The sequence below is a fragment of the Protomyctophum parallelum genome (genome assembly GCF_964188405.1).
Source record: "Protomyctophum parallelum genome assembly, chromosome: 4".
Lineage (NCBI taxonomy): Eukaryota > Metazoa > Chordata > Actinopteri > Myctophiformes > Myctophidae > Protomyctophum > Protomyctophum parallelum.
Genome location: NC_139700.1, coordinates 1150419 through 1169786, shown reverse-complemented (window position 1 = coordinate 1169786; position 19368 = coordinate 1150419). Strand labels below are relative to the sequence as shown.

Below are 19368 nucleotides of genomic sequence, written 5' to 3'. Positions count from 1 at the left end.
CTCTGCTCTGAAGCCACACATCCAACGTATGAACCACCGTGTTGCCTTATACAAGCGAGCAGATGAAGCTATTGTGGAAAAACCAAAACCCTATGATGAAGGACAGGGATGGTTGAAAACCTAAGGGGTTTTGACACAAGTGTGGTCCTGCGGTCCAGTCCTACGAACCTCACGGGTTGATCTCCTTCACACTGGAGATCATGGACAAGAAGACGAAGAGATAAGCACTTTATGTAGACTTAGATAGCATTTTATACAGACTTATAGCATGTTACGTAGACAGAACTAGAATTGCATTTTATGTAGTCATAGCACTTTAAAGTATGTATAGTATGATGAACATGAACATCCAGCACGTAGCATGAATGTTCTGACCACCTGACGGTGATGCTGATGCCCACCTATAAGCCAAAGGTGAAGCAGGAACGCTCAGTCACAAATCAGCAAACATCGTCGTTAGTTTGTAAATATTTTACAATTGAGCCGCCACAAAGCAAGTTCAAAATATGTGAAGCCATGGTTCCGAGGGGCGGACAAACTGTTGTATCATTTAATACAATGCAATTGCAATACAATGCAATTTGTCAAAGCATCTAGAGAGAAAACATGATAAAGAACACAAGGAGTTGGAGCAAGCTAAACAACAAGAAGAACAGAGACAGCAGAAGCTCCCAGACTCCCAGAAGCGTGAAAAACTTCCAGATGACCACCCGAAGGCTAAAGCAATTACAGATAAGGTGCTGGGCTTCCTTGTGCTCGATGATCAGCCTCTCTCGGTTGTGGATGATGTTGGTTTCCGCAGCCTAATGCAACACCTGGAGCCAAGGTATAAACTGATGTCCAGAACATACATAACATAAACTGTTTTAACACAACTACAGAACAGAGTGAAGTTGCGGTTGCTAGAGCAGTTAAAAAATGTTGAACACATGAGTTTTACTACTGATATCTGGTTCTTTGACGTCAGCCCAATGTTGCTAATTAGCCACACCGTACATTGGCTGAGTGCGGAGAACTATGCTTTCAACAACGCAGTGCTGCATGTGAAACAGTGCAGGGGATCACACAGCAGTGGTTTGTTTAAAGACACAATGAGAGACATGCTGGATAATTGGAAGATCCCGCTGGCTAAAGTACACGTGGTTTTGAGAGACAATGCAAGCAACATGAAAAAGGGGATGGATGAGGTGCCGGTTGCTAGTTTGGGCTGCTTGGCATAATACACCCTGAGCACCCGACCTGAGCAGTCGCATTCCACAGCTCTCTCCAGACAACAATATGGCTAGGATTTCTGCATTTTCCGCCTTTTTCCCCCTCTTCATCCTATGGAGTACGGGACGCACACTATAATTCACCATGGATTTTACACCAAGAAGAGACATTTTCCTCCTAAACGGCTCGGATTTGTTTCGGGTCGGCGGTGATTCACGCCTTGTTAACAGCAAACCCGAATCGCAAGAACAAACCCCCGACTGGCAAAATGGATCACAGAATTGTGATTATTATTTTCCTGTTTCTTTCGGGAGACATTCATTTTAACCCGGGACGGTTATTGGCTTACAGGCGAGACTGCAGCAACAACTAGGCCTACTTCCGCAAACACCGGCCGTTACCATCGCAACGCGCCACGGCTCCCAGGGCACCGATTCCACCACGGAACAGAACACAACTACAAGATCAGACCGGGAACTCTCTCCCCTCTGCAGACAACCAACAGCGGACCCCCATCGGCAGAGATCATCCCAGCCCTCGAGGCCTACCTTCACAACCTAGGCCTACCTGAGCTGACCGAGGAACACCCCCCCCCCCCACACACACCCCCAGTCAACCCAGGGCTACAGAAGACAATGGACCAGCACCCTCCCCTATTCACACCTCAGCCTACTTCAACACCGGAGACATTAACTCTATTGTCGCCGCCAATGGTCTTCACCTGTTTCATTTGAATGTCAACAGCCTTGGTCCCAAACTGGCAGAAATCAGACAAATATTCCAAAACGGTAAGGCAAACATCCTGAGTTTCTCTGAAACAAAACGTGGTGAGTCTAGCAAGGACCCAGAGATTGAAATAGAAAATGAGAAATTAGTCATTAGAAACGACAGAAACAAACACGGTGGTGGTGTGTGCATGTATATTCACCAATATACTGAATACATTACTCGTAATGACTTGCAGCATGATAAAATTGAAACTGTGTGGGTTGAATTAATTAAAAAAAAATGTCTATAGACCGTCTATAGACCGCCTGACCAGCATGAGTTCTATGATATTCTTGAGGGGTGCTTAGCTGTGGAGGAACATGTAGAGAAAAATCCTGATTGGCGACTACAATAGCGACATGCAATGTAAGGAAGCACCTGTATTCAAGTCATTCAGTAGGTTGTGTATTCTGCATAGTGTCAGTCAGCTAATTACCCAACCCACTAGAGTGCGTGATTCTTCTCAAACTGTCATTGATCTCATTCTGACCTTGGTTAAATCCAGAATCTCCAAGAAAGGGGTTATTGTATGCAGACTTAGCGATCATTTTATGATTTTCTGTACCCGCAAAAAACAAAAACTAAAGTCTGGCTGTCACAAAACAGTCATATCTAGGGACCTCAAAACCTACTCTAGCGAGGCCTTTAACCTTGAACTGGAGAGTCTGGATTGGTCCAATTTGTTCAGGAGCTCACTAGTTGAAGAAGCATGGCTTGGCTTCAAAACCATCAGTACTAAACAACATTGCTCCTTTGAGAACCATCAGGGTCAAAACCTGCTCGGAGCCATGGATGAATTCAGACATTCTGACTGCAATGAAAGCCAGAGACGGAGCATTGATTGTTGTTCTTGCTTAAATGTAAGTCGCTCTGGATTAAGAGCGTCTGCTAAATGCCTAAATTGTAAATTGTAATTGATCCGATCGACAACCTACCTCAAACCCTCACCCTAACCCTAACCTCCCCCGGGGCAGACACCTAAACCTAACCCCAACCCTCTCCCGACCCCCAGCGCACCTCGGACCGGAGCAATGCTCCGTCGGATCATAGTATGCCTCCCGTGCAAGCTAGCCAAGCGCTTTGACAGTGATCTCCATACCCAACTGGGCATCCTTAAAACCCAATGAAACAGAATATCTGGAAGCAGATTCTGCAAATGGGTAGAGACGCTGCCCAGATACCCTAAATTAAAACCTCCCATATCACAGTGAAAAGTTCAAGTTCACCCCCAAGGCACTCGCAAGGCAATACTATTCATTCTGGGTGCCTGCCATGCAATGGCAGAAACACAGGTTGAAATCCGCAACACATACTTACTCATCGTAATCGTAATTATCAATACACGAAACTTTGACCTCTATGGCCGGCCGCACGGTTTACCAAAGCCCCGCAATATATACATCAAAACGTGCGGCTCGGCCGGTAATGGTGTGCTTGTGCTTTTCTTTCCGATTCGCGTTACCGTGCCGACGTAATTCGCAATAAACAACGTGAAAAATCCCCATTCAAAGTCAATGGGGAAACGCGGGTAAAAACAGAAAACGACACGTTACTTTGGAGCCACATTGCTCTGGCATACTGTTACGTAGAAACACGATTTAAACGTCAAACAGCACACGAGTCAATCGACTTTGTCGTGGTTCAGACGGAATTCGAATATCTTGCACGGTTTGCCCGCTATCGCAGTTCAAAGTGTGTGTGGTCTGAGCAATAATCTCGACTCAGAGGGTCGCACGCCCAGAGAGAGACCCGGACAGAGGGAGAAGACACTGTGAAGACTGTAGCGAAATTCTCCGAACAAATCGTCCTAACAGCCAAAATATTCACTTTACACAAATGGGTTTCAGTAATTTTGTAGCCACACTCGTCCTCTTTCACCCAATGTCACAACCACAGCCCAGATTCATACGGTACGTGAAGCCCTGAAAGCGACAGGTGTACCATCATAATGTGTCATAAAACTCCATGTGAACTGCCTGAATGAGTCAGCAATTTTTTCAACATGCTATTGCTACAGTCTTGAAACTTGCTCCATGCACTTAGACCAAGTTGACCACCTCTCACACACGCGCACACACAAACGCACATGCAAACATGTGCACGCACACACACACACATTAAAAGTCAATGGAGAAAATCGGGGAAACACGTAACTCTGTCATTTCTCAACCGTTTCAGAAGCGGGCGGCCTGCCGGAACCGGGCCGCCCCCCTGAACGAAACCAAATGGACCCTTACAGCTCAGACATCTTAGCATGTTAGCATTAGCATGATAGCATGTTAGCATTAGCATGTTAGCATGATTGCATTCGCATGTTAGCATTAGCATGTTAGCATGTTCGCATTATCATTTTTGCATTAGCATGTTAGCATTAAAATGTTAGCATGCTAGCATGTTAGCATGTTAGCATTAGAATGTTGGTGGCAACGTAATGCACAATAAACTTAGACAAAATACCCCATTGAAAGTCAATGGGTAGACCTGGCTCACATGTAACCAAATGGACCCTTCTGAGAGGCTAAATGTCATCAAATGGTGGTCCGTGGCTCAAATGCTGCACAGACTTGGTGAGCTTCAGGCACCCAGAAAGAATTCTTGAAATTTTGTTTCTAGTGTATTCTGAATTCTCACAGCATCTTGGCACCATTATTGAGGGCCCAGCTATAGCTAGAGAATTGCACAGGGTAGTGCAAGGCCAATCAACTGTTCATGTCTCTGGTTTGCAATGTCTGGCTAAATCACCAAAACCAATAGGCCTACATTTCCGTTTTTATTGAAACTCTATTCAGCATGCACAAAGCGATAATGTCATACAAAATGTCACATAAGTAATAACGTAAAAATCAGCACAAAAGTGTTCAAATTAAAATATGTACAAAGTTTAGCACATGATCTTCTAGGTGAGACATTATCAGTGCACTATCATGGCAGCCAACAAAGATCCAGATCCAGCCATATGCAGATCCAGAAACAACCGTGGATGTATGGGAAACAACAATCAGTCAGACTGAGGGAGAAGAAGAAGGTGATCACAGTCATTATTTCATGATAGGATCATATTGGAATATATATTTGTGTTGGGGGTAAAGCGTAACATAATATGAATTATGTAATAATGTCACTATCATCTACATGCATCATTCATTTTACAAATTGGGTAATAATAGTATTACAGTTACTTACTATGTCAAGTATTTCTTTCAGAAACTATACAATATGTATTATTATTTTTATTAACAATAATGCAATAAACAATAATAAGGCTGGAGTACTGTGGTGGGAGGGGTTATATTATACATTACTACACTTACATCAAAGAAATCATCCATACTAGGTTTTGGTACAATGTTTTTGCTGCCAATCTCCGCCAATGCCTGAAAAGGAAGACCAAACCTTTATACACTGTAAAATACTGATACAAATGTAACAATGAGTATTTTGCTGTATACAGTTCCACTTCAACTTAGACAAAATGTGAAAAACAGCACACTGAGATAAATCTCAGATGCAACACATTGGGATCAACTGAGATAAAGCTACAGCACATTGAGATCAACTGAGATACATAATATTCAGATCAACTGAGATATAGCTACAGTATACATTGAGAGCAAGTGAGCTACAGCCATGCAGTGTATCGAGAATGAGATCCAACGGAGATAGCTAACAGTACTTATAGTACATCGAGATGCAGCTGATCCCTTTATCTCAACTCACATCCAAATAACCCTCACACTCTTCCTTTCCATCCTCTTCCTCATTTTCCCAGTCTCTCCAGTTGTCAAAGTCCGTATTGATCCAGCTGGGCTACAGAGAAACATGGAGAAAGACCTGATGACTGTGTTGGCTATAAACCCTATACTTCATAATCCCTAACCTAGTGGGCCACTTTTGGTAAGCAGAACTGGCGGTGCGGGATATGACAAATAGCCAAAAAAAGAAGGAAAAAAATGGCATCGCATTGATCTTGTGAGCTTCTAGATCGGCAAACACTGGCAGTACAGTACTAGTACATTATTTAAAACACATATAGTATATATATATATATATATATATATATATATATATATATATATATACAGTATATATACATATTTTTCATAGTATGTCTTGTAAATATTTCAAAGCACATACTCTGGCCTCGTCTTTCTGCAGTCGAGGCCATGCCACATCAGGCTTGAGCTTCCTCAGCAAAAAATTTATGGTACGATCATACACCCTCTCTCTGGAATCCTTTTGAGAAAAAAAGGGGGTTAGCTGGAAACGTAGATACCTTTTAAAAGTTTCATTAATATTCTTTATTATATTCATATTTTGATACAATGTCTGTATAATATGCAAAGAAGATATGTCACCTGACCTAAATCTTTGCTTTTAGGATCACACACATAAGTGCGTATGTGATCCCCCATATGGTTGAGCAGAGTCCCTCAAGGCTCTATACTGGTGTATTTTTTGTTTTTGCTCAAAATAGCAGATCAACAAGCTCACAAGGTGTTGCAACGCATTGTAAACGTGTCAATCTGCTATTTTCTGCAAATGTTTTCCCTCAGAATATGGATCCCAGGGTTTAAGTGGATATTTACCCCGAAAACCTTATATTTTTAAAACAATGCAATACTGCTTCAATTTAAGATCAAGTGAACTACAGCTGGTATTGTGACTATATAATGGATAATACAAAAAAGTGGATTCTTACCGCGACCATGAGTTTGGCGTAGAGGTTCACCTCATTGTAGATCCAGTCATCTTGATCATTTTTGCAACTGTTGTGGGTACACAAGATAGACACAACAGACACACATACATAGAGGATACAATAATGTTATTACACACGGGGATTACAATACACACAGCTGAGTATTAGGTTACAATTGATTTACAGAGGATACAATATACTATATTACTATACTAATATATTACTCACCATAGAACAATTTTCTCCTTCTGAATATCAACCCGGACTTCCTTTGGTCTCTGCACCCAGACGTTGACATGGACATACTTTTTCCTGTCAAACCATACCATCTTTGCTGGTTGACTATTAGGAAACAAAAACACTGTTATTCTTGGTATAGCCTACTCAAGCTCAAGCATTGGGTGTATGAGTGATGATGAATGATGATAACTTCATGAAAGTTTATTCAAGAGCACTCTATGACTGTATTCAAGCTAGACTATACTCTGCTTAGATTTAGAATAGTCCGGCAGCTGACTTGCCCAAATGTGCCCAAAATGTGCTGACCTCACTCATCACATTTGTCTTGACCTCAAGGAGTGTTTTTTTGTGCAAAACTAATGCTTGGAATGGATTCAGAACCATGAAAACCCCTCTAGTTGTGTCACATGCTACTTAAAGCATAAGGAAAGTTTGACATTTTTGACATTTTGGCCTGCCATAGGATGTTAATGGTAGGGTCACAAGAAACCCCGGTAACACTTTACAATAACGACCTGTTATAAAGCATTTATAAACATCTATAAGCAGTTTGTAGATGAGTAATAATCATGAACAGACTGTTTGTTGACATCCGTAAATGTTTACCTAAACATTTATAACTATGTGAATAGTTTACTACTTACTAATACCTTACTAATAACATATAAATGATGTTTAAACATAGTTATACATGTTTAGGTAAACATTTACGGATGTCAACAATGATTGTTCATGACTATTACTCATCTACAAACGATTATAAATGTTTATAAATGCTTTATAACAGGTCGTTATTGTAAAGTGTTACCGAAACCCCTATAAAAAATGCTCAATACTGACAACCGGTCAGCAAGTGGATTCATGATTGTATGTATAGACAATATTTTTAGGCCATTAAAAAAGACTATACCAGGCCTGGGCCGTGGCTTAGTGCCGTGGATTCGACTCCCGATCCCGATGGCCTTTACTGCATGTCCCTGCATGTACGGCCTTTACCCATCTCTCTCCCCATTTCCTGTCAGCCTACTGTCTGTCCCTTCATATAAAATATAAAATAAAGGCGAAAGCCACAAAAAAAACATTTATAAAAAATGACTAGGCCTATACCAAATTCCCCACTTTAAACAAAAGAAGCCTGTCGGCTGCCGGACTAGAAGCACATGGTGTCTCTTGAGTCTTGACAAGAGACCCCAAACCAAGATTTCACATTACATAGTGACAAATTCACAACACTTACCTCTCCTCTGGCCTGGCAATCTTTGGAGCCCTGTTCATTTTGTTCTGTAGACTGTTGACAATTCAGAAGGTAGAAGCTTTTGTATGGTATTCCCTCTTTGCTGAGAGTGTATGAACGGAATAGAGGTGGTACAAACCGCCTGGTATACTGTATCTGTTCAACTGCAACCCTGTGGCACTATTTATAGTATATATATAGTTGTATACCAGCTGCTTGGGGTAAATTAATCCCTCAACCCCCGCCCCCGGGGTTGGCTCTGGAACTCTCGGGAAAGCTGAGGAATCACTTGTGTGTTTACTTCAAAGCTGACTGATTGCGTGTGGATAAAAGCAAATCATAAAAGCATCATTAATATGTTGCTTATATATCTCTCGAGACAGATTGTTAAGGTGCTGTTTTCACTTTGTTTTGCTGATGGGTTCCCATATTGCTTTCTAAACGTAACTTTTGTCAAACCATGCAGTAAACACGGGTATATTTTAATATATACAGCAATACATGGCAACTTGAGGTACTCTTCTTTAATATTTCATCATGACTTTTCACAAAAAAAACAAAATAAATCATATCCTGGGGGGGGCCCTATCATAGGGGGAAAAAATCGATGAAATACGTGGGTATTCTTTTAATAAATATCCCACCCTGTGAAGTGAGGGGCACTGTTATCGTCATATATACATCATATTATATAATCTCATTCTAGCCAATCACAATTTGCGTCCTCACTTTTACGTCTTCACTTTTCTGCCCTGACTTTTAGCTTCAATATGTACTTTTCTCAGTCAATTAACCCATTCTGACCTGAGATCAGATTCTAAAAATGTCTATTACATCCTGACAGTTTCATTATTAACCCATTCTGACCTGAGATCAGATTCTAAAAGTGTCTTCGATTTTTCAAAAATAGCAGACCTACAAGCTCGTATCGCGCCACTCGGTGGCGCGATATGAGCTTGTAGATCTGCTATTTTTCAATAGCTAAAGCATAACATGATGCCAACACCAAAATGGGTGCCCGGTCAGAAATGGTTAAATCATCGCTATGGGGTGATCAGTCAATCACTAGCCAATGTTTGTGTTCACACAAACCCAGAAAGCTGGGCATAGGAGGGGCTAGCACCCCTGAAAATACTCCTAAAATAATGGAGTTGGGAACTTCTCCTTTGGTCCACCCATTCCTGGGTGTATGGGATTTTTCTCTGTCACTAAACTCAGGTGAAATTCACCCGAACGCCTGTAGAAACAGGGATATATGGGCAGGGAAACAAACCTACCATCTATAATATCACTGAACATCATGAATGTACTGAAAGACCCACCCACCCCAGACATCATGATCAGCAACAATTTGAAAATTGCAAGCAAGTATTAATAATAATAATAATAATAAGGGGTGCACGATTATGACATTATGACCGATCTCCGATTATTTGCAGGGTCTTTTCTTTTCAAAATCTTTTTTATAACAGAAGCCCAGGGGCAAGTATTAAACAGACATAATTAAATATGAAAATAAAACTCAATCCCCTATCCCACCCTCCCCCCACCCACAATCCCAAGGATAGTCGGAAAAAGTGGTCATATCTGCCAATAACGATTCTGACCGATCACAATGGAAACAAGCCTAGGCCCAATAAATAGCCTATACTACTCTTTTCCAAGTGTCTGTTTTCACAACTGAATGAGATGAGTACACAAATTAAATGAATACAAATTTAAAGTTTATTTTTTACTTTACATCATATTTGAATTGGCTTTTGTTCTAGACTAGAAGTACTAGACACTTTTGATTTATATTGAACTCATTGATGAGTTTATTTTTCTTTGCTGGTGAAAACCGATTAAATAATCGGGATTATTTTGAGACCAATCCGATACCGATATGGCATTTTTTCAGTGGTGGAAAAAGTACTCAATTGTTTTACTTAAGTAAAAGTACCAATACTGCAATTTAGAACTACTCCTTTACAAGTAAAAGTACGGAATTGAAAATGTACTTAAAGTACTAAAAGTAAAAGTACTCATATTGCAGAATGTCCCACTTCACAAGTTCAAAATGTGTACAAAGTCTATTGAAAATAGCCGATCTACTTGTAGATCGGCTATTTTCAAATGGCCAAAATGTATTGGGTTGAAGTGGTTAATGCATGTTTTCTAATCAAAATTAAAATCGCCAAAGTAACTAAAGTAACTAAAGTTTTCAAATAATTGTAGTGGAGTAAAAGTACAAATGTTGGCTCTGAGATGTAGTGGAGTAGAAGTAAAAGTACTGGAAATTGGAAATACTCAAGTAAAGCACAAATACCTCAAAATTGTACTTAAGTACAGTACTTAAGTAAAAGTACTTAGTTACTTTCCACCACTGCATTTTGTATGGACGATATGGCCGATTCCGATATGCTACCGATTATATTGTGCATTCTTAAGAATAACAGCTCAAATGTAAAGCGCTTTCCTAAATACCCAAAGCGCTTTACATAAAGCATTATTTTGGAACAGACTTTAATCAAGAAAACAAAAACAGCATTACAACATGATTAGGAACATGGAGGGACCCGCTGTGCAAGGCCAATCAATGTAGTTCACCAAAACACACACAGAACAATAAGTTGGTTAAAAAGCATTTAAAGTCTATGCAGCATACACAAGTCAATCATTTATGTCATACAAAATGTCACATAGCCTACGCACTGATTGACAGCAGGACGCGTGACCCGCGTCGGCAAGATGATTGTATTTAATAATCCTCCCGTTTCACTGCTAAAATAAAACCATATTTCTTATGGAAAACAATGTGTGTAATTCTTCTTTTTCCTCGTTGTAATATTGTTATGTTTAATAGTTAATAGTGTGCATTGTATTATGGGAAATAGACAATATTTGTCTATTTTTAATGCGTAAAATAGCGCATTTTTTGGTCATCTCTAATCCCGTTTGTTAATAATAATACATGCTAATTATTATTGAACTATTTTAAATGTTTATATTTCACCAACATACGAATGTATGCTCCATTTTACCGATCTAGTCACTGTCTGTCTAATAATAATAATAATAATAATGGATTTTATTTATAATGCACTTTACATTCTAGTGAACCTCAAAGTGCTACAATGAAATGAAAACAAAACAAAAATCAATAAAAGGAAAACATAACATATAGGCTAAGGCAGAGGGCAGTTAACAACAAATTTATGGAAAAGCTTTACTAAAAAGGTGAGTTTTAAGTCCTCTCTTAAAAGTGTCTGTAGACTGTGGTGCTCTGAGCTGTTCCGGAAGAGCATTCCATAGGTCAGGAGCCACTGAACAAAAGGCCCGGTCGCCCATGGTTCGCAATTTGGTTTTGACGGGTTTGAGGAGGTTGGTGTTCGAAGAGCGGAGGTTACGTGATGATGACTGAAGGGATATGAGTTCTTTGAGGTAGGGGGGGGCGGTACCATGGATGCACTGATGTGTCAGCAGGGAAATCTTGTACTCGGTCCGGGATGCGATGGGGAGCCAGTGAAGTGATTTGAGGATGTCTGTCTGTCATATACCTATTAGGCCTATTAGTATTATCATTATTATTATTAGGCCTATATTAATAATAAATATTATTAGCAGAAAGATTATTATTTATTTATTTTTGTCAAAAAACTCGTCTTATCATCCAGTGAGCTGGATGCAATCCTACCTGGAGGGGAGAAAACAGATGGTGGAGGTGAACGGAACAATTCCTTTACAGGATCTTTTCACTGGTCAACAAAAAACACCTTGAAGACCCTATCAGGAGCCCTCGTACACGGTTTCTTCGACTATGCATCCACCTCTTGGTACCACAGCACCTCAAAGGCCCTTAAAACAAGCCTCCAGACTTCCCAAAACAAACTGTTTAGGCTCCTACTTGGCCTCACCGCCCGAAACAACCTCACCCCTGCCCACTTTGACAGGCTGGAATGGCTTACAGAGTACACTGTACTCTGTAAGCCATTCCAGCCTGTACTCAGTACAGCATCTTGCAATGGGTCTGGTCCACAGTATTCGATACACCACCAAGATACCCATGTACCTGTCTAAATACTTCCTTGACGTTAACGAAGTCCACACCCACAACACCAGAGGGAGTGCAACAAACCATGTGCAACCCAGATTCGGCACAGACAAGGGACTAAATTATTTTCGCTCCTATGCCACCAAAATGTGGAACGCCCTACCAACAGTCATTATCAAATGCAAATCCCTTGACTCCTTCAAAACAGCTCTCAAAGGGCACCTACGGGCGGCTGCAATTCGAAAATGGCCCCCGTAAAATCTGAATCCCAGAAAAGGCTCTGGTTGGGTCCCAACACCTGTCCAATTTCCAGGCTCTGCCTGAGCCAATTAATTGCCATGGCAACCCCCAAACCTGCCATTTGATCAGATTGATTGGTCAGTTCACTTTTCACAGTCAGTTTGCACTCTTCGTTCCCAAGTAGAATGGTGCCCGACGGGCACAGGTCTAGTAATATACTAATATATTATTAACAATATACATACACAATATGTTAATTTATTGAAGGGATAGCCCCTTGAGATGCAGCATCTCATTGTCGAGGGAGGGGGCCCATGAATCAGGATACATACAAATACACCTGTGTGAAGTGAGGGGCGCTCATCTTACAACATCAAGGTGGGAATTCTAACTCACGTTGCTATGATAGGTGATGTAATGATGATGTAAAACAAACAGTGACAAAACAACCATAACGGGTCCATTTGGTTCCATTTGTACACTCTCAGAGTTAAATGAACAGTGGTTTTACAATATAAACCAGAGATATAAATGCCATTAAATCAGGGATACGTAGCATAATGCGTGTGAGACTGGGGGTCCGTGAAATTTATGTTTTGGAATCACTGCTAGAGCTGTAAAAATCCTCCCTTATCGGGGTCACTGGCATATGTTTTCAAATGGGGGGTCCGTGGCCTATGGGACCGCTGTCCCCCTGCAGTTTGGGAACTACTAGTAGGTCTGGTCTACCTTCAGTTTTATGTTGGCTACTGTATATCAGCTGTATACAGTTTGTGAAAACAAGCAATGCCAACTATCGACTGTGCAGGAGTTACTGTGTCAATGCACACAATCTTTCCGGTGATAAAATGGCCACCAACGTAATCAAAAAAGTCAATCAAAGAACAAGATTCCTTTACAGGATCTCCTCACTGGTCAGCAAAAACACCTTGAAGACCTTAACAGGAGCCCTCGTACAAGGTTTCTTTGACTATGCATCCACCTCTTGGTACCACAGCACCTCAAAGGCCCTTAAAACAAGGCTCCAGACCTCTCAAAACAAACTGGTCAGGCTCCTACTTGGCCTCACCCCCCGAACCCACCTCACCCCTGCCCACTTTGACAGGCTGGGATGGCTTAGGGTCGACGACAGAGTACAGCATCTTGCAATGGGTCTGGTCCACAAGATTCGATACACCACCAAGATACCCATGTACCTGTCTAAATACTTCCTTAATGTAAACGGAGTCCACACCCACAACACCAGAGGGAGTGCAACAAACCATGTACAACCCAGATTCGGCACAAACAAGGGACTAAATTATTTTCGCTCCTATGCCACCAAAATGTGGAACGCCCTACCAACAGTCATTAAGACATGTGAATCCCTTGACTCCTTCAAAACCGCTCTCAAAGGGCACCTACGGATGGCTGCATTTCGAAACTGGCCTCTGTAAAATCTGAATCCCCCCCCCCCATTTTCCCTCACTGTATATTGTATCTTTTCCCTTTTTTTGCTTCCCATATGATGAATTCCTGTTCTGTTCTTTACCTACAGAGAAATGTCTATTTGTATGTCTCTAAATGTTTGTATGTCTTTAAATGTTTTGATGAATTGAACAATGTGGACCCTGTTGTAAACAAGTGTAATGCTTAATTGGGTCGTCCACTCACTGACAGTCTTTGTATTGAGTTCGTGCTTAAAATGTACTGTAAATTCTACAAACTGTTAATAAAGATTTCAATCAATCAATCAAAGCATTGATTTCAGTTAATAGACACTTTCGTAAGCTTCCCATTCTGCTTTATTCCATCTTGGTGCATGACTCCACCTGCTGGTGAGTATGGAGCATCAACATTCTCTGTATCGGGGGTGAGTGAGTTTGATTGATTAAGTATTAACAGTTTGCAGAATGGATACATTTCACATGAAAGCATAATATCTCAATACAAAGGCTGTTACTGTGGATGACACACTGATAAAGCATTACACTTGTCAACAGAGTCCACTTTTTTCACAATTATTCAGACGTACAAATGTACACTTCTATATTAGTGTGTGTGTGTGTGTGTGTGTGTGTGTGTGTGTGTGTGTGTGTGTGGGTGCGTGCGTGCGTGCGTGCAAGTAGACTTGTCATGAACCATATATTGGAATAGAGAGCGCCTTCTATTATAATTATATGTGTTATTTTCCACTCCAGGTTGACTGACTGTGTTTTACTGTGTCAGTGACATCATCGAGGGACCGGCTTTGGGCGGGCGTCTGATCAACGCCTGCCTCCCTTATTGGCTGCCGGTCACGTGTTTAGTGATGGTGTAACAAAAACTATGTCTACTGTTCTAGGGTTAATACTAACTGATACATTGTGACATGATGGTTTAATACTAACTGATACAATAATAATAATAATAATAATAAACTTTATTTGTATAGCACTTTTCATACATAAATGCAGCTCAAAGTGCTTCACAGGGCAGGACACAAAAATAAAATACAATAAAAACACAAGTAGTAAAAATGATAAAACAATAGCAGAGAAAAAAAAACCCGAATATAAGAACATAAAATAAATAAAAAGACATAAAAATAAAAATAAAACTCAACTAAAAGCAAGGGTGAAGAGGTGAGTCTTGAGTTGAGATTTAAAAATGTCTACAGAGGGTGCGTGTCTGAGCTCGAATGGAAGTTTATTCCAGGCTGTTGGGCCATAGAAGCAAAAAGCTGCCTCACCGTACTTTTTTGTGCACTTTTTTTTAGGCACTTCAAGTAGGCCAGCATTGGAGGACCTGAGGGGGCGGCTAGGGACATATCTAGGTAGGCAGTCACGGAGGTACGGAGGTGCGAGACCATTGAGAGCTTTATAGACAAGTAACAGAATTTTAAAGTCAATCCTATAAACAACCGGAAGCCAGTGCAGAGATGCCAAAACTGGAGTAATATGTTCTCTCATCTTAGTTCTAGTTAAGACTCTAGCTGCTGCATTTTGGACAAGTTGTAATCTGTCAGTCGTTTTCTTAGGGAGTCCTGAAAAAAGTGCATTGCAATAGTCAAGCCGAGAAAAAACAAAGGCATGGATTAGCGTTTTTGCATCGTCCAAGGACAGATAGGCTCTGATTCGTGCAATATTTCTAAGGTGAAAAAAGGCAATCTTGGTAACATGATTAATGTGTGAATTAAAATTTAATTCAGAATCAATAATAACCCCCAGGTTCTTTACTGTACTGTTACTTTCTACAGTCAGGTTGCCAAGTCTGCTAATTATTGATTCTTTTTGCTCGCTAGAACCAATTATGAGAACTTCTGTCTTATCCTCATTTAGTTTGAGAAAGTTCTCACTCATCCAACATTTAATGCTAGACAGACAGGTCAACAGCGGGTCTAAAGCACAGGGATCATCTGGGGCCACAGAAAGATATAGCTGGGTATCATCAGCATAGAAATGAAAATTGACTCCGTGATTGGAAATTAGTTCACCCAATGGCAAAATGTATAAGGAGAACAGCAGAGGACCAAGGATCGAGCCTTGTGGGACACCAGAGCTGATGTTGTGTTTGTCTGAATCAAACTCGGCTAGATTGACAAAGTAGCTTCTGTTTGAGAGGTAGGAGGAGAACCATGACAGGGCCGTACCAGACAGGCCTACCCAGTGCTCCAGGCGCTGTATTAAAATTGAATGATCAATTGTGTCGAATGCAGCCGTTAAATCTAGGAGTAAGAGAACCGATACATGTTTCTTGTCAGCAGACACCCTAAGATCATTCATTACTTTTACCAGTGCAGTTTCAGTGCTGTGACTTTTCCTGAATCCAGATTGGAATTTGTTGTGCACATTATTGTTCTGTATAAATTTATCCAATTGATGACAGATGCATTTTTCTAAAACCTTGCCCAGAAAGGGTAGATTTGAAATAGGCCTATAGTTACCCAAAACAGAGGGATCCAGGTTGTGTTTTTTGAGAAGGGGCCTAACAACGGCCGTCTTCAGGGTGTCTGGGAAGATGCCAGATTGGAGAGAGCTATTTACAATTTTTAGGATGTCTCCGATCACACTGTCTAAGACCTCTTTGAGAAAGGTGGTGGGAATTGTATCCAATGAACAGGAGGAGGATGTCATCTGTGATATGGTTTTGCGGAGTTCGTCTTCATCAATTGCGCAAAACGATAATAGGCTCCCCCTGGAGAGATCTACCCTGGGACCATGAGCTGCTGTTTGAAGGTTTGCGCTAGCAGCAGCACCATTCATAATATCAGCTCTAATGTTAAGGATTTTGTTATCAAAAAAGCATGCAAACTCATTACACTTAGCTTTAGAGGCCGGGAATGACTGTTTGTAGGACTGGGGGGGGTTTAAAAGTCGATCAATGGTAGAGAAAAGGACTCTGGCATTATTCTTGTTCTCATTAATAATGCCAGAGAAATATGCCTGCCTTGCTAGACGCAGGGCTTTGTTATAGGCGACTGTTGACTTTTTAAGAATCTCTAAGTGGATGGTGAGTTTATATTTTCTCCAAGTTCGCTCAGCTCTACGACATTCTTGCTTCAGTGAGCGTGTATGCTCATTTAACCAGGGCGTTACTCTGGTGTTATGTTTCTTTTTTGTTTTAAAAGGAGCCACTATATCAAGAGCTGACTCTAGTTTAAGATTAAAAATTTGAACCATATCATTTACTGGGGGAGTATCAGGCAGGGGAGGGCCCAGATGACGAGAGAACTCATCGGCGGCAGAAGAGCTAAAAAAACGCTTTGTTATGGTATATTCAGTGTTATTTTTCTCAACATCAGGGACAGCCATACTGAAACACAGCAAAAGGTGGTCGGATAGCTCAGGCCTCTCGATCATATCGTTGATAGTGATGGTTAGACCTCTGGTGATCACCAATGTGACATGATGGTTTAATACTAACTGATACATTGAAACATGATGGTTTAATACTAACTGATACATTGTGACATGATGGTTTAATACTAACTGATACAATGTGACATGATGGTTTAATACTAACTGATACATTGTGACATGATGGTTTAATACTAACTGATACAATGTGACATGATGGTTTAATACTAACTGATACATTGTGACATGATGGTTTAATACTAACTGATACTTTGTAACATGATGGTTTAATACTAACTCAGGGCTTAAAGCCCCAAAAAATCCCAAGACTGAAAATGATTTTTTGCTAATCTGCACTGATGCCATTAAATGACCCCTATGAAATCCTCAGGACTGAAATCAGTCCCCAGGACTGAGAACTTTAAGCCCTGCTAACTGATACATTGTGACATGATGGTTTAATACTAACTGATACATTGTGACACGATGGTTTAATACTAACTGATACATTGAAACATGATGGTTTAATACTAACTGATACATTGAAACATGATGGTTTAATACTAACTGATACATTGAAACATGATGGTTTAATACTGATACAATGTGACATGATGGTTTAAAACGAACTGATACATTGTGACATGATGGTTTAATACTAACTGATACATTGTGACATGATGGTTTAATACTAACTGATACATTGTGACATGATGGTTTAAAACGAACTGATACATTGAAACATGATGGTTTAATACTAACTGATACATTGTGACATGATGGTTTAATACTAACTGATACATTGTGACATGATGGTTTAATACTAACTGATACAATGTGACATGATGGTTTAATACTAACTGATACATTGTGACATGATGGTTTAATACTAACTGATACATTGAGACATGATGGTTTAATACTAACTGATACATTGAGACATGATGGTTTAATACTAACTGATACATTGTGACATGATGGTTTAATACTAACTGATACATTGAAACATGATGGTTTAATACTAACTGATACATTGTATCATGATGGTTTAATACTGATACAATGTGACATGATGGTTTAAAACGAACTGATACATTGAGACATGATGGTTTAATACTAACTGATACATTGTGACATGATGGTTTAATACTAACTGATACATTGTGACATGATGGTTTAATACTAACTGATGCATTGAAACATGATGGTTTAATACTAACTGATACATTGAGACATGATGGTTTAATACTAACTGATACAATGTGACATGATGGTTTAATACTAACTGATACATTGTGACATGATGGTTTAATACTAACTGATACATTGAAACATGATGGTTTAATACTAACTGATACATTGTGACATGATGGTTTAATACTAACTGATACATTGAAACATGATGGTTTAATACTAACTGATACATTGAGACATGATGGTTTAATACTAACTGATACATTGAGACATGGTTTAATACTAACTGATACAATGTGACATGATGGTTTAATACTAACTGATACATTGAAACATGATGGTTTAATACTAACTGATACATTGAAACATGATGGTTTAATACTAACTGATACATTGAAACATGATGGTTTAATACTAACTGATACATTGAAACATGATGGTTTAATACTAACTGATACATTGAGACATGATGGTTTAATACTAACTGATACATTGAAACATGATGGTTTAATACTAACTGATACATTGTGACATGATGGTTTAATACTAACTGATACATTGTGACATGATGGTTTAATACTAACTGATGCATTGAAACATGATGGTTTAATACTAACTGATACATTGTGACATGATGGTTTAATACTGATACAATGTGACATGATGGTTTAATACTAACTGATGCATTGAAACATGATGGTTTAATACTAACTGATACATTGTGACATGATGGTTTAATACTGATACAATGTGACATGATGGTTTAAAACGAACTGATACATTGAAACATGATGGTTTAATACTAACTGATACATTGAAACATGATGGTTTAATACTAACTGATACATTGTGACATGATGGTTTAATACTAACTGATACATTGTGACATGATGGTTTAATACTAACTGATACATTGTGACATGATGGTTTA

At 39.8% G+C, this 19368-nt stretch overlaps 1 protein-coding gene across 1 annotated transcript; it reads right to left on the bottom strand.

Moving 5' to 3' along the window:
- Positions 1-4731: 4731 nt before the first annotated feature.
- On the bottom strand, positions 4732-8312 carry LOC310857686 (putative protein PTGES3L). The gene is made up of 7 exons (XM_083763474.1): positions 8157-8312; positions 6908-7021; positions 6680-6746; positions 6115-6213; positions 5698-5787; positions 5292-5354; positions 4732-4987 (listed from the first exon to the last, which is right to left on the bottom strand). The coding sequence occupies exons 1-7, from the start codon at positions 8192-8194 to the stop codon at positions 4979-4981; spliced, it is 480 nt and encodes a 159-aa protein (XP_083619600.1). The 5' UTR covers positions 8195-8312; the 3' UTR covers positions 4732-4978.
- Between the last annotated feature and the right edge of the window lie 11056 nt (positions 8313-19368).